The sequence below is a fragment of the Microcaecilia unicolor genome, chromosome 11, assembly GCF_901765095.1.
Source record: "Microcaecilia unicolor chromosome 11, aMicUni1.1, whole genome shotgun sequence".
In the NCBI taxonomy this organism is placed as follows: domain Eukaryota; kingdom Metazoa; phylum Chordata; class Amphibia; order Gymnophiona; family Siphonopidae; genus Microcaecilia; species Microcaecilia unicolor.
In genome coordinates, this window is record NC_044041.1 from 100,935,629 (window position 1) to 100,950,014 (window position 14,386).

The 14,386-nt window shown below is 46.5% G+C and overlaps 1 protein-coding gene across 4 annotated transcripts in view; it reads right to left on the minus strand.

The window, feature by feature from the left end:
- Window positions 1–14,386, minus strand: part of ACSBG2 (acyl-CoA synthetase bubblegum family member 2) — a 246,519-nt gene that overhangs the window by 184,408 nt on the left and 47,725 nt on the right. The window contains exon 2 of one of the 4 annotated variants that reach the window (XM_030218098.1): window positions 12,648–12,783. The exons of 2 other annotated variants lie outside the window; for them this stretch is intronic. In XM_030218098.1, coding sequence (XP_030073958.1) covers window positions 12,648–12,760 — 113 coding nt within the window. In that variant the 5' untranslated portion in view covers window positions 12,761–12,783. Of the gene's footprint in view, window positions 1–12,647; window positions 12,784–14,386 lie in introns of those variants that run through there. One more of the 4 variants, XM_030218099.1, reaches the window with a different exon arrangement.

Consider the following 14,386-nt stretch of genomic DNA (forward strand, 5'->3'; position numbering starts at 1 on the left):
AGCGAGCCAAATGTTCCTCACTCAGAGGGTATAATTGCCCCATAGCCCTGGCAACCTTCAAAGGTCCCTCGGGGTCAGCCCATTGAGCCGAAATAAGCTCTTGGATGGAGTCATGCAAAGGAAAGGCTCGAGCAGGCTTTCTGGTACTAGCCATCCTTGGATTAACCAAGGAGGCTGTGCCACTCCCAGGATCTTCAATCGAGAGGGCTTGTAAGGCATCTGAAATAAGCGCTGGCAGCTCCTAGCAGTGGAAAATCCTCACCGCAGACGAATCATCAAGCTCCTGTGGCAATTCTGCACCCGACTCTGGCACCTCAGCCCAAGAAGTTCTGCCAGACCCCTCAGAATCCTCATAGCCTGACCACGGGGGGGGGGGGCACCACATTCAGAAGGAGAATTAGCCCTTCTGCATTTATCAGGAGGATAAGAAACAGGCAAAGCCAACTCCAAAAGGCCAGGATCCACCGGAGGGGCAGGCAGAGGTTCCGAAGAGCTCTTTTAAGCATGTATGCCCTATGCAGCATTAAAACAAAATCAGGGGAGAAAACCGCCCCCTGACTGCCCGGATCCTGCCCAGGGCTATCAGCCTCACTCAGAGGACCCCCCCCCCCCCCGGATTCAGGGCTCTCCGTCGCAACGGAGGCCGCGCCATGTGGAAAATCCAAAATGGCGTCCGCTAGCAGCTCAGAGCGCGAAAGATCACCGCTCGCCATGCTCGGGCCGGCTCTACCGTCTGTACAGCACGAATTACAGAGCCCCGCTGCTGATTTGCACTTGCCACATTTAGAACAGCGCTTTACAGTCTCCGCAGCCATCGCCGAAAATGGCGGTAAAATTCAAAAATGGCGGTTCGTGCCAAAAACGTCCCGATCGCGGGCCCACCCCGGAGGAGTCAGAAAACACTCTTACCTCACTGGACCGAGTATCACATCTCCGGTCCTGCAGAAGAATCTCAAGAAAAAAACCTCTTTTCCAAAATTGCTGCGCTAAAGCGCGACGTGACTTTAATTATTATTTTTTTTTAACGCTGTGAGGAAAGCAGAGGCAAAAGAGGTAAATAAACACACTCCGGAGGCTCAGATAAGTGGGAAAGGCAGGGAAAGGCGAACCAATGACCCTGCATCCACTGAGTGGGAAAGGACAGGGAAAAGCAAGCTAATATGTCCACATCCACAGGGGCATGGGTAAGGCAGGGAAAGGGCTGACCTATGTGCCTTCAAAGTGAAGCTGCTATAGCCTCTAACACCCCAGCTAACAACTGGCAAGCCAGGAGCCACCCCCAGGCAGATTTTTGATGGCGCTCGAAGAAGCTGCAGCCACCCTGCTTGGGGAGACAGAGAATACTGAAGAGGCAGTGGAGCTAGCTGGCCATGAGGCACTGAGAGGAGTTGAGTGCTCTCTATCTCCCCCTGCTGGTTGATGGACACAACCCATACATAATGGCTTCATCTGCTTGATGACAAGGAAACACGTTTTTATCTTCTAAAACCTTGTAACGAAGTTCACAGTCAATTACTAACAGTCCTGCATAGTATCTTACCCTAGATATGACCATAACAATGGTCAGCAAAAATGTAGAAAAGTGAAGATACTTACCTGTAGCAGGTATTCTCAGAGGACAGCAGGCTTCTTATGCTCACAAATGGCTAGATGCCGATCTGAATCGCCCAGTCCGGCAAATATACCATAGAAAAAACTAGAGCCTTCAAGAGCGTGAGCTGCGTTCTTTTTTTTTTAATTAATTTTTATTGTCACCAATGCGATACATAGGTACATCTACAATGTTTCAGGTAATATCAAAAGCCTTTCCATACAGTAGATGGCCTGAACAGCATCCAATAGTAAACAAAGCTTTAACAACTTAGGTCTTGTAATGCCATAAACATGTCTGGTTTTTTTTTTTTTTTTTTTTAAAGTACCCCCTATCCATTCATCTCATGCATTCCATTCCCTCCCATTCCTTCTCACACCATTCGCTTCAAAAACACATCCTATTCCCTCCCATCCCATCCCCACCTCCTTCCCTCTTTACCCTAACTGCTGTAAACAATCTGTCCACACCTTCGAATATTGCTTGTTTATGGTTTTTAGAGATTTGGCATATATCCGGCTTTCATATTTGCCGACTTCCTGCATCCTGGTCTTCCAGGCTTCAATTGGTACACTCTCAGAGGAGGTCCAAAATTGCAAAATAGTCTTTTTGACTAGCAATAATGTCATATATATGAATCTCCTGTGTGGTTGCGATAGGCCCTGTGTCAACAAAAGATTTTGATCTCCCAGTAGTAATGTTATATAGTCCCACTCTATCTGCTTGTGGGTGACCTGTTGTATTATTTGAAATGCCTCATTCCAGATAGATAGGCTCGAGCACTCCAAAAAAGAGTGGAGAAAAGTACCCTCTCCCCGGCGGCATCTGTCGCATTGTCCGTCCCCCCACAAGCCCATAGCTGCCCCTTTGGCTTTGGTTATATAAGCTCTATGCATTATCTTGTACTGCGCTTCCTGTAAATCTGCTGTCTTGACCATGGCATATAATGTGTTAAAAAGCCGATTAAATGTTTGAATTGTGTATTTCGTACTCAATTCCCTGTTCCACTGCTCTATCAACCGTTCCATCCCCCCTGTTGGAGTGTGCATTTGTAGTATCTTATACCATGTGGAGATGCTGTTTACTTTAAATGGAGTACGAAGCAGAATCTTATCCAATAGGCCCCACGTCCACTTGTCCCCATATTTCCCTTTAAGGGAAGATTGATAATGCCTCACCTGTATATAATGCAGCAAATTGTTATTAGGGATATCCCATCTCTCTTTTATTTGATCAAAAGACTCTATACTATCCCCGCCCTCTACTAAAAGATGGCCCAGTATTCTACACCCGTTCTGTTGCCATTTAGTAAACATCGAGTATCCCATGCCCGCCGGAAAGTCCGCATTACCCACAAGGCCCAAGAAGGGAGACGTGTCAGGTGATCGATCTTGATGTCCTCTCCACCAGACCCATGCCCTCCTGAACGGTCTCAGAAAAGCCAATTTGCTCACTAATTGCGGATTCGTATTTGTCCGCATATGAATCAAGTTTACAAAAGACCACGGTCGACTCCAATCTTCCAACCCTCCGTGCGGCAAAAACCGGTAATGATCTGCCAACCCTTCAAAGATAAACCGCATTAGCGCTGCAACATTATAAATGCGCAGGTCAGGTAATCCCAGACCCCCGGCCCCCTTGCTATATACTAATTTCTGGTGTCCTATCCTTGCTCCCTTCCCATGCCAAATAAAGGAGCGGATTATAGAGCGAAACAATCGCTCTTCTTTCCGTAGGAGCCAAATAGGAGCTACTTGTAGGGGATAAAGGACCTTGGGCAACATAACCATTTTCACGAGGGCTATTCTCCCCATCAGGGACAACGGCAGGTCCTTCCAACGGGCACACAACTGCTTAATTTTTTCCACCGGGTCAATTACATTCTTGCGATAAAATGTCCTCGCGTTAGTGCTTAAGAAAATGCCTAGATATCGCATTGCTCCCTTGGCGAATGGAATCGGCATTTCCTCTACTCCCGGGTCTCCCGGTTGCCCCGATAGGGAGAGTACTTCTGATTTGGAGCAATTTACCCGCAACCCTGACAGATCCCCAAATTCATCCACTATGGCCAAAGCCTTTGGCAAGTCCGTAGGGGCATGGGCCAAGTACAATAAAATATCATCAGCAAATAAATTAAGTTTGAATTCCCGGTGCCCCACTCGCAGCCCTCGGATTGTCCTGCTGCTCCTTATTTTAATTGCAAGTGGCTCTATTGCCAGGAGAAAGAGAAGGGGTGAGAGGGGGCACCCCTGCCGAGTGCCTCTGTGTATCGTGAAGCTTTCTGTTAGTTTCCCATTAACTAACAACCTGGCTAGGGGATTTGTATAGAGAGCTCTAATCCACGATAAGTATGGCCCCGTTATCCCATACCTTTCCAGAACCCAGAATAGGTACCTCCAAGAAATGCTATCGAAAGCTTTTTCCATGTCCAATCCCACAATAGCTTCCTTTCCCCCACTCTCTCTGTATTCCTGTATGGCCACCATGGCCCGCATAATATTCATGGATGCATATCGCCCCGGTACGAATCCAACCTGATCTGCATGTATCAGGTGCGGAATTACTACATTCAATCGTTTGGCCATTATGGCCACTAGCAATTTCACATCCTGGTTTAAAAGTGAAATTGGGCGATATGATCCTACCTGCACTTTGTCTTTACCCGGCTTTGGCAGTAATACCACATGGGCCATGTTGTTCTGAAATGCCAACCCCTCTCCTATGATCCCATTGAACCAGTCCCTCAGCGGTTCCATAACAAGGTCCGCCAAGATACGGTAGTACTCTGGGCCGAACCCATCCGGTCCCGGAGCCTTAGTCAGCTTCAAAGCTTTTATACCCTGTTTGATTTCCTGTCCCAAGATGGGTGTATTTAAAGCTTGTAGTTGATCCGCTGTAAGTTGTGGAATGTGTATTGCCTGTAAGAACCTCTCGCACACCTCAGGGTCAAACTCCCTAGCCTTATACAGGGAACTGTAGAATTGTACAAATTGCTGCATTATATGGGCCTCTTCAGTATATACCTTCCCCTCTGTATCTTTAATGGTAGTAATGATCTGCCGTTTACGGGGTGGTCTGACCATGTTAGCTAGTAATTTCCCTGCTTTGTTGCCCCATTTGTACAGCCTAAAGCGTTGAAAGTATATATCTCTCTCCGCCCTTTGGGTCAATATGTCATCAATTTGTTTCCGAATCTGCATTATCTGATTTTTATAAGTTACCGATAAGGACCCCGTGTGGGCTCTCCGTAGCTGGTGATATTCTTTAGATAGCTTTAAGAGATCGGCCTCCCTTTTTCTCCTTTGCCCTGCTGTATATGCTATGATGTCACCTCGTAACACTGCCTTCGAGGCCTCCCAATATGTGCCCGCGTCCACCCCTGATGTCTGATTGTGTCTCTGATATTCGAGCCACCTGTTTCTTAGAAACTCGTGAAACTCTCTGTTATTATATAGAGTTGGGGAAAATCTCCACACCCTTTCTTCTGGTTCTGACGCAAATGAAATATTCAGAGTAACTGCGGAATGATCGCTCAGTGTTGTGTCTAAAATGCTTACTTTAGATAATCTGTGCAACCAGGAAGTGGTAACTAGCATATAATCCAGCCTAGAGTACACATTATGCGGGTGTGAGTAGAACGTATATTCTTGATCATGTGGGTGTAACAGACGCCAAATATCCACAAGTCCCAGCTGAGAGGCCACAAAGTTCACCCCTTTGTTCTCCCACGTCCCTCCTCGAAGTCTTGGGGGTTTACAATCAATGGAAGGGTCTGCCACTACATTGAAGTCTCCCCCCATCACTACCAAGCAATCCGGAAAGGTCACTACTTTGGCCACAATGTCTGAGAAGAACTGGGGAGAATAGGTATTTGGCCCATAAATGTTGCACAAGAGTATGTGTTGTCCCCACAGTTCGCCCAGGATGAGCACATACCTCCCCTCTCTGTCCTGAATTACTTTGTGAGTGTTAAAGGGTATATCTTTGTGTATTAGCACAGCCACTCCCCTTTGCCTGGAGTTGAATGATGAGTATTCCACCTCCCCCACCCAGCTTCTTCGTAGTTTCTGGTGTTCTATCGCTGACAGGTGGGTCTCTTGCAGGAAGGCAATATCTGCTCCCTCCTTCCGCAACCAGGAAAGCAATTTAGTTCTCTTAACTGGTGAATGCATGCCATCTACATTAAGAGTAATTAGCTTTAAATTAACCATGATCCAAATATATATGGTCTGTAACATAGATTTGAGTGTTATACGTCCCGCCAGCCTCCCAGCCTGACCAGCGAGCGTCTACCTGTGTCTTTTCAATGGAACAGACTATCACAGATGTTATACTTATCTTATTCCCATCCCTCCCCCTCCTAGCCCCCCCTCCTCTCTCTTCCCTCCCACTCCTCACATACATCCATCTCATCCACACCCCTCACCCTCTGCATCCAGACCCCTTCCCCCCTCCCCTTCCCCCCGTTTCCCCCCCATTCCTTCCCCTTATTCAATCCCCTCCCTTCTATATCTCCCATCCTTCTCCTACCCGATATCCGCAGAACATCAAGTGCCTCCCCGGGAGTTCCCCTTAACAAGAGTGTTATAACATTAAACTGACCATAACTTGGGGTTCTAATAACTCAGCTTAAACCCATTCCTATTACATTTACAGAACTTACCCCTCCCTCCATATGCCTACAACCGAAATAGAACATCTCAAAAAATCTAACATAAACCAAACAGGTTCCCCATTGTTACACCACTTCCCTCTCCTTGTAACAGCTGATGCTTACAGTTCAATGCCACCGAGTAGCATGTCCGATTACTCAGATCTCTGATTAGTCCCAGTAGTGTTATAGGAGCACATGCGGTTACTTGTAATTAAAGTTTCCGGTACCACTGCCGTACCGATTCACTTCAGTCACGGATCTTGTTCCTCCCCACGAGCTCCGTTCCCGTTGATTTTCTCCATTAGCGCTTTTGCTTCTCCCGGATCGCTGGCATACATCACCCGATTTTCATGCCAGACCTTCAGTTTTGCCGGATATAGAAGGGCAAACTTGACTCCTTTTTTGTGCAAGTCTGTACACGTGGGCGCCATAGATTTTCTTAGCAATGCCACTTTCGTGGAGTAGTCATTAAAGAGAAGCAATTTGTGGCCTTCATATGTCAGTGTTTTCTTTGCGCGAGAGGCCCTCAATAGCTCCTCTTTCACCTGCCAGTTGGTAAAATGGCCGATTACCGTTCGAGCTCTGGCATTTCTTTCAGCTCGCGCCCCAATCCGGTGTGCCCTGTCGCAGCATGCTTTCGTTTTGTCCATTACAATGCCCAGCTGATCCGGGAGCCAGGATTCAAACAAATTACATAGTTTGTCCTGTACCTCCTCGGGAAGCCCAACAATTCGCAGATTATTTCTCCTTGCTCTGTTTTCTTGCTCTTCCATGCGGTCTCGTAGGTCTCCTGTTTCCTTTTGGAGCGTTGAAATCTGGGCCGCCATACTCCGCATATCATCCTCTCCCGATGCTACCCTTTTCTCCACCTCGGCAATGCGATGGGCTTGTGCATCAAATTTGCCATTGATTTCATCCACCGCTGTTTGTAACTTGCCCAGCCGGTTCTCTAGAGCCTCCGACACCGAGCGCGTGATTTCCTCGATCCAGTCTCTTGTGTGCGTGTCAGGCTCGCTCCGCGCTCGCTGTGGCGGGGACTCCGCCATTTTCTTTTGCGCCGAGGCGTCCAAAGCTTTAGCTCCCCGCTGCGGCTTTATTGGCATACCTCAAGGATCCCGCTCGGAATTATGGCGTTCTCTGGACTCTTTTTCCTTGTTTGATCGCTCCTCACCCTCAAAGGTCAGTTTGAATCAATTAATACAGCTATTTGTAGCTGATTTTAGCCGATCTCCCGAGGAGCCACTCTCCCCCACGTCCTCTCAGGCAGCAGGCATCACATGACCCCGTGAGCTGCGTTCTACCATGAAAGTGACTTCCTGTCCACAGCGTGAATGCGACTCCCTCCATTTAACACTAAAGTAAAAAAAAAAAAAATCAAAATATGCAAGGAGACTACTCCAAGGGGAGGTGGGCAAGATTGTGAGAATAAGAAGCCTGCTGTCCTCGGAGAATACCTGCTACAGGTAAGTATCTTCGTTTTCTCCAAGGACAAGCAGGCTTGCTTATTCTCAAGTGGGGAATCCCTAGCATCCAGGCTCACCCAAAACAACAAACAGTGGTCAATTGGGCCTCGCAACGGACATAGTTTCAGGTTATAACTATATACAATCTGAATGAGAGTGCAGCCTGGAACAGAATAAAACAGGAGGGTGGAGTTGGATTCTAGACCCCAAACAACTTCTGCAACACTGACTGTCCATATCAACTGTCACATCGGGTGTCCTGCTCAAGGAAGTAGTGAGATGCCTTGCAAATCTCTTCAATGGAGGCTGACTTCAAGTGGGCTTCCAGCACCATGGACTGAGGGAGACTAGTGACGGCGCTTCTTGGCCTTCACCTGATGCATGTCACCCATCCTCTTCAGTGCCAATGTCGAATCCTCCCGTTGCCTCTGGGTCGGGTCCAACAATGGATGGTGCCCGGGGGTACTGCATAGCAGGAGGACTCGAGACCCACTCGACACCTCACTACTCCTAGCGTCTCGGGGTCTCGAAGCAGCCATGCCTACACCTTGACTCCCAATGCTAGTGAGACACTCGATGTCTATGCCGATGCACCAGACCTGGCTTCAAAAATCTTCTCACGTTGAGCCTCCTGGGAAACCTGGGTTCTCTTCTTCATATGAAGGCAGAGGACACAGTTGGCAGGGCTACGATCAGGCCCAAGGCACTGGAGACACCAGGAATGGGTGTCCTTCCCCGAGATAGTCCGGTTACCCCAGATACAACGCTCGAAGCCACAGGAGTCTTCGTGGACATGGAAGGAAAAACTTCACGGGCCAAATCAAATGACGCGATGGTGCCAGAAAAAAAGGGCAAAGGCACAAAAAGAAGAAACACGACCCACACCGAAAAAGAAAGAAAATTTTAAAAAGTGTGCAAACTACTAGGAGTTAGAGGCTTTTTTTTTTTTTTTTTTTAAAGGAAAACAAAGCGAGGGAAAGGCCAAAAAAAGGTCGAAGGCACTCAAAAGAAAATGTAATTTTTCTAAACCTGGTGTGTGAGGAAACACCCCAAAAGCAGCTGCTCCTCACAGGAAAAAGCAAAACTGAGGGAGTCGCGTTCACACAGCGGGCGGGAAGGCACTCGCTCATACATGGTGGAGCGTGGCTCGTGCTCTTTAAAACTCTAGTTTTTTCTATAATATATTTGCCAGACCAGGCAACGGCGTCTACCCACTTGTGAGAATAAGCAAGCCTGCTCGTCCTTGGAGAAAAACAGTTTTGTTCCATTCTCATGATGCTCCTCCCTCTCCATAATCTTAAGCAAGCTTCTACAACCATCTCCAACTCACACTCCATCTGTGTCTCAGTGTAAGGTCCACTTCCCCTTCTCCCATCATTTGCCCAACATGCTAAATGCATAAACATGTTTTTTTTTTTTGGTCCAGTTTAGTCAGGAGAAATGTGGGTCACATGGCTCTCCTTGCACAATTTCACAATGTCACCCTACAGCCTAATCTAGTTAGCAAAGATTGAAAACAGCACACAGAATAATTAGGGAGGGGGGATGAAATAAATCTTATAGGCAATTCTTGTTTAATTATTCAGAGGGGTGCTCTGAAAATAAAAACATTAGGGCCAGACCCCCCCCCCAAGCTCCCTACAAGACCATGTTGCAGATTTGCAAATATCCCCTATGGAAGCTGACCTGAAATGGGCTACCAAAGTTGCCATGGCTCTGACATTATAAGCCTTGACAGGACCCTCAAGAGTCAGCTCAGCATGGGCATTTGAAGGAGATGCAATCTGCTAGCCAATTAGAAATAGTGCGTTTGTCAATAGCTACCCCCATGTGATTTGAGTCAAAAGAAACAAAAAGTTCGGTGAACCATCTATGGGCTTTACTCCGCACCAGATAGAAGGTTAAGGCTTGCTTGCAATCCAAGATATGCAGTACACTCTCACCAGGATGGGCATATGGTTTTGGGACACAATGGCAGAATGACTGATCGATTAAGCTGGAACTCCAACACTACCTTAGGAAGAAACTTAGGGCACGTGCAGAGAACTACTCTACTGTGGTGAAACCTAGTGTAAGGTGGATCAGCTACTAGGGCCTGAAGTTCACTGACTCTGCAAGCTGAAGTGACCGCCAAACACACCAGATGGCAGGAATCAAGTGGCTCAAAAGAAGTATTCATCAGTAGGTGAGGACAATGTTGAGATCCAATGACAGTTGGAGGTTTGACGGGGGCTTTGTCAATATCAAACCTCTCATGAAGCCCAACAACTAGAGGGCTGTACAGAGATGGGCTTACCTTCTAATTGTTGATAAGCATTGAACTGCACTGAGATGAACCCTGACAAAGTTAGTTTTCAAACCAGACTCAGAGGTACAGGAGACATTCAAGCAGTTTTTGAGTGGGACAAGTAAGGGGATCTAAGGTCTTGCCCTCATATCAGACGACAAAAATCCTCCACTTAAATAAATAACACCTTAGTTGAGTCTTTCCTGGAAGCCAGCCAGATGTGTGACAGTCTCCGGTAAATCTAAGGATTTCAATTCTATGCTCTCAACATCTAAGTCATGAGGACCAGGGATTGGAGGCTGGGATGCAGAAAGAATGAGGGTCAGAAACATTCCAATCTCCACAAATCTTCAGAGGATAACTTTAGAAGAGAAAACCATATCTGCCTTGGCCAATAAGGGGCAATTAGGATCATAGTTCCCTGGTCTAGCTTGAGTTTCAACAAAGCTTTCTTTATGAGATATATTGGAGGATATGCATACAGAAGACCTTCACCCAATGTAGGAGAAAGGCATCTGATGCTAATCTGCCATGTGATCTGAGCCTGGAACAGAACTAGGGGACTTTATTGTTGAGGTGAGTGGCAAAAAAATCCACTCAGAAGATCTTACAGGCTACACCTATGTTGAGAGACCACTCTTGCGATAGGAAAACCCTGTTAAGTCTGTCTGCCAAGCAGGTGCCTTTTCCTTCAGGGTACATGGCACGGAGGACCATTCTGTGAAGGAGGGTCCACTGCCAAATCCCCACTGCCTCCTGAGAAAAGGGGTAGGATCCTGTACCCCCTTGCCTATTTACACAGAACATTGCAACCTGACTGTCCATTTGAATAAGAATAACCAGGTTTGACAGCAGTGCATCTGCTTGCGTTGTGTTAAGAGTCACATCATTTTAGGCATCTGCTGTATGCGCTGGTTTTTTCCAATTATACACCACAAGTTTTCGTTTTTAGAGTTGCTCCTTTCAGAAGGTTTCAAATTAGCCCCTGACGCAGCCCTTGGTGGGCGAAACACGGCCTGTGTCGGGCAATTTGTTTACATGCGGTATCTTCAATAAAATCTTTCTGATGTTATATTGATCTGCTGGCTTCTTTTTCCATATTGGATTTTGCAGATCATTTGCCTTGTTGTTTTTTGGGACAGTGTAAAGTACATGTAACAGAAAGCGTATACCACAGTCTCAGGGATCACTTGCAGTATATAGTGTGTGCTGAAAATAAATAAACGGCAGAACACAATACTGGTAGTGGTGTATCCCTATTCGGAATCTGAAATATATCCTGTGACTGGTAAGTATCAAAATATGGGTATAGGCATCCTTCAAATCCAGAGAGCACAGCTAATCTTTTTCCTGAATCATGAGGAGAAGGTTGCCCAGGGAAATCATCCTGAACTTTTCTTTTACCAGGAATTCATTCAGGGCCCTTAGGTCTAGGATGGGATGAAATCCTCCCATTTTCTTGGGCACAAAGTACCTGGAATAGAATCCCTTCCATTTTTCCTCTTGTGGCACGGGTTTGACTGCATTGGCCTGCAGAAGGACAATGTCCTCTAAAAGTACCTTCTTGTGCCGAGAGCTGATGAACGATGCTCTTGGTGGGCAATCTGGTAATCTTCGATGCTAATGCAGGGAATACCCCGAGACAGACTATTTGAAGAACCCACTGGTTGTAGGTTAAAAGGGGGCATCTGTGCTGGAAAAGAAATTTAGCCTCCCTCCTATCAGTAGGCCATTTGGGACGGCTACTTGCGAGGGCGGCTATGCTCTCCTGTAGCCAATCAAAAGCTCGTCCCTTGCTTCGACTAAAAAGCTGGCTGGGACTTCTGTGGTCGAGACTGGCAAGGCTGAAAATACTGGGCCTGGAGGTTATGGGCAGAGCAAGGAGAATAAAATATTTGGAAAAGGGACAAAAATACACACAAGGGAAGGTATTGCTAAGTAGAGAAAAAATACACTGAGGAAAAAACACAATGATGTGTCCACCTTGTTCCGCGGAAAAATGAAGACTGAGGAACACGGCACCAGGGCATGTACGGTGGGATGCTGCTATAACATTTCTACATTCATCTCGCTAGTCAGCATCTGCACCAGGCTCCGTCGAATTACATCACCCAGATGCAAGAATACAGCAGGCCTACTTGTCCTCTGAGGAAAGGTGGTATATTTACAAATAAAATTAAAATACTAAACATTATTCAGTAATGAAAAGAAGTATGATTAAAGAAAGGAGGGGTTGTAGAAGATAAAGTAGATGGTGTTTGCTCAGCGAGCAGACTGCCAGTGGAGTGCATGTTATATAGGGTCTAACAGTAGGAGAGGTAAGCCTGAAGAATGAAATTTTAGAGTCATTTTGAATCTTGAAAAATAGTTCCATCCTAAGGGGTAGGAATGAGTGAATTACAAAGAGGGGGCACAATAAAATGCTGTGATGGATGGAATCAAAGTAGGCATATCGCACTGGGGGAACAGAGATGTCCGTCGTGGAGTGTACACAGGACCTGGGTTGATGATGTATGGGATATTATCAGAGAGGAAAGATAAAGGGGAAATACAATGTTTGTTATTCTGAGTCATGTTAGTCAAAGATAATCTTAGATATTTTGCATAATAAATTCCACAAATTTAAGTATGTTCTGAAAACAAAGAACATACTTCAGTGCAGAGTTCACTAGTATATCGTCCGGGAATACGTCACGATGCAGCACTTTGGGAGATTCAGAGTAAGCCTCACCTACAGCTGAAGCATTTACAATCCATGTTGACATTTCTGGCTCACACTGCAATACAACTACAAAAACATTAAAAATTAAAATTACTTCTAAAAGATTTTGGTACTGAGGCTGCCTAGTATAAACTGGTTTTCTAAACTAACTGTCTTGTTAGAGAAATAACTCCATCTACAGTATCCAATTTACTGTAGCAGGACTATTGACTCTAAAGTCTCCATACATTTTTTTTCCTCTTTTATCCATTAGCAGTCCCTACCACCCATCACTATCCCTGCTATCCCCCAAGATCTTGAAATTTAAAAAAATGTTCATTTATTAATACTCATAAGCCTGTTTCAGAAAAATCTCCAAGTCAGGAGCTGACATGGGGCAGTGATAGAGTACATCTTTCTAAGCATTTTTGAACTTGAGAGCCTTTTAAAATGTTTGGATGACTACTGCTCAAAAACCCTCATGCTGAGGGGTCCCATGATGCAACGCGGCTGATCGGATGCACGCGATTCGGCTCCGCTCCCCCCAAAAATCGGCTAATTCACCCACAAAAAAATCTCTCTCAAGTTAGAAAAAGTGGTGATCAGTGCGGCGGAAGAGTAGGGCAGCGCATCTGTGCCCTAATTGGCAGCTCAGCGAGGACGGGAGACGGGTATGCCCGCTAAGAATCAGCGGCCTAAAAAGACCCGCGAGGTGGAAGCGCACGCCAAAATGGCGACGGTGAATACGGCCACGGGGGAGGTCAACCAGCCAGCAGACGCCTTTAAAGACTTGATTCAGCAAGTTACCACAATTCTGGAAGAAAAGTTATCCAAGTTTTAAACATCGGTGGAACAAATCAGAGAGGCAGTGGAGCGGCAGGGCGCGAGGCTGCAACAAGCAGAGGAAAGAATCTCCAGGCAAGAGGACAGGGCAGAGGCAGCAGACACAAGGTTGGTGGCACTTGAACAGAAATGCGGGAAGCTGGAGCAACAACTAGATGATTTGGAGAATAGGAGCAGAAGAAATAATGTGAGAATCGTGGGACTCCCTGAGACAGTGAACGAGAAAGACTTATGGTATTTCATGGAGTCGTGGCTGCCAGAACAGCTGGGGCCTGAGAAAGGACTGAAGGTTGAGCGGGTCCATAGACTCGGTGCACTGAAAGACACGCGCCCCAGGACGGTCACTGCCAGAATACTTAACTACGCTGATAAGGAGAAACTTCTGCTAGCGTTCCGGAAGAAGAAAGGGGAGTTGGAATATGAGGGGAACAGAATCCTACTGTTTCAAGACTATTCTGCTGCAGTAACAGAACAGCGTCGGAAGATGGGGCAGCATTGCAAGCGGCTGTATGAGAAAGGAGTAAAGTTCGCTCTGCTTTTCCCCGCTAAAGTGCGGATCATGCAGGACAACAAAGTGCTTTTCTTCACAGATCCTAAAGAACTAGGGAACTATGTGGAGCGCATGCAGATTTGAATGTCTTCTTCCAGTTTCTCTCTTACTATTTCTTCCTTAGTTTTGGGATACAGAAGATGCGGCCACAGTCTTGGAGGGCAATGAGCAGTTGACATTGTGCAAAGCCCCACAACCAGCTAAGTTAGATGAAGGAGGCTCCCTGCATGTGTTGGACCTCTGCAGATCAGTGGAGCAGACCAATGAGAGATGCCTATCAGAGATGAACTGGCAGGA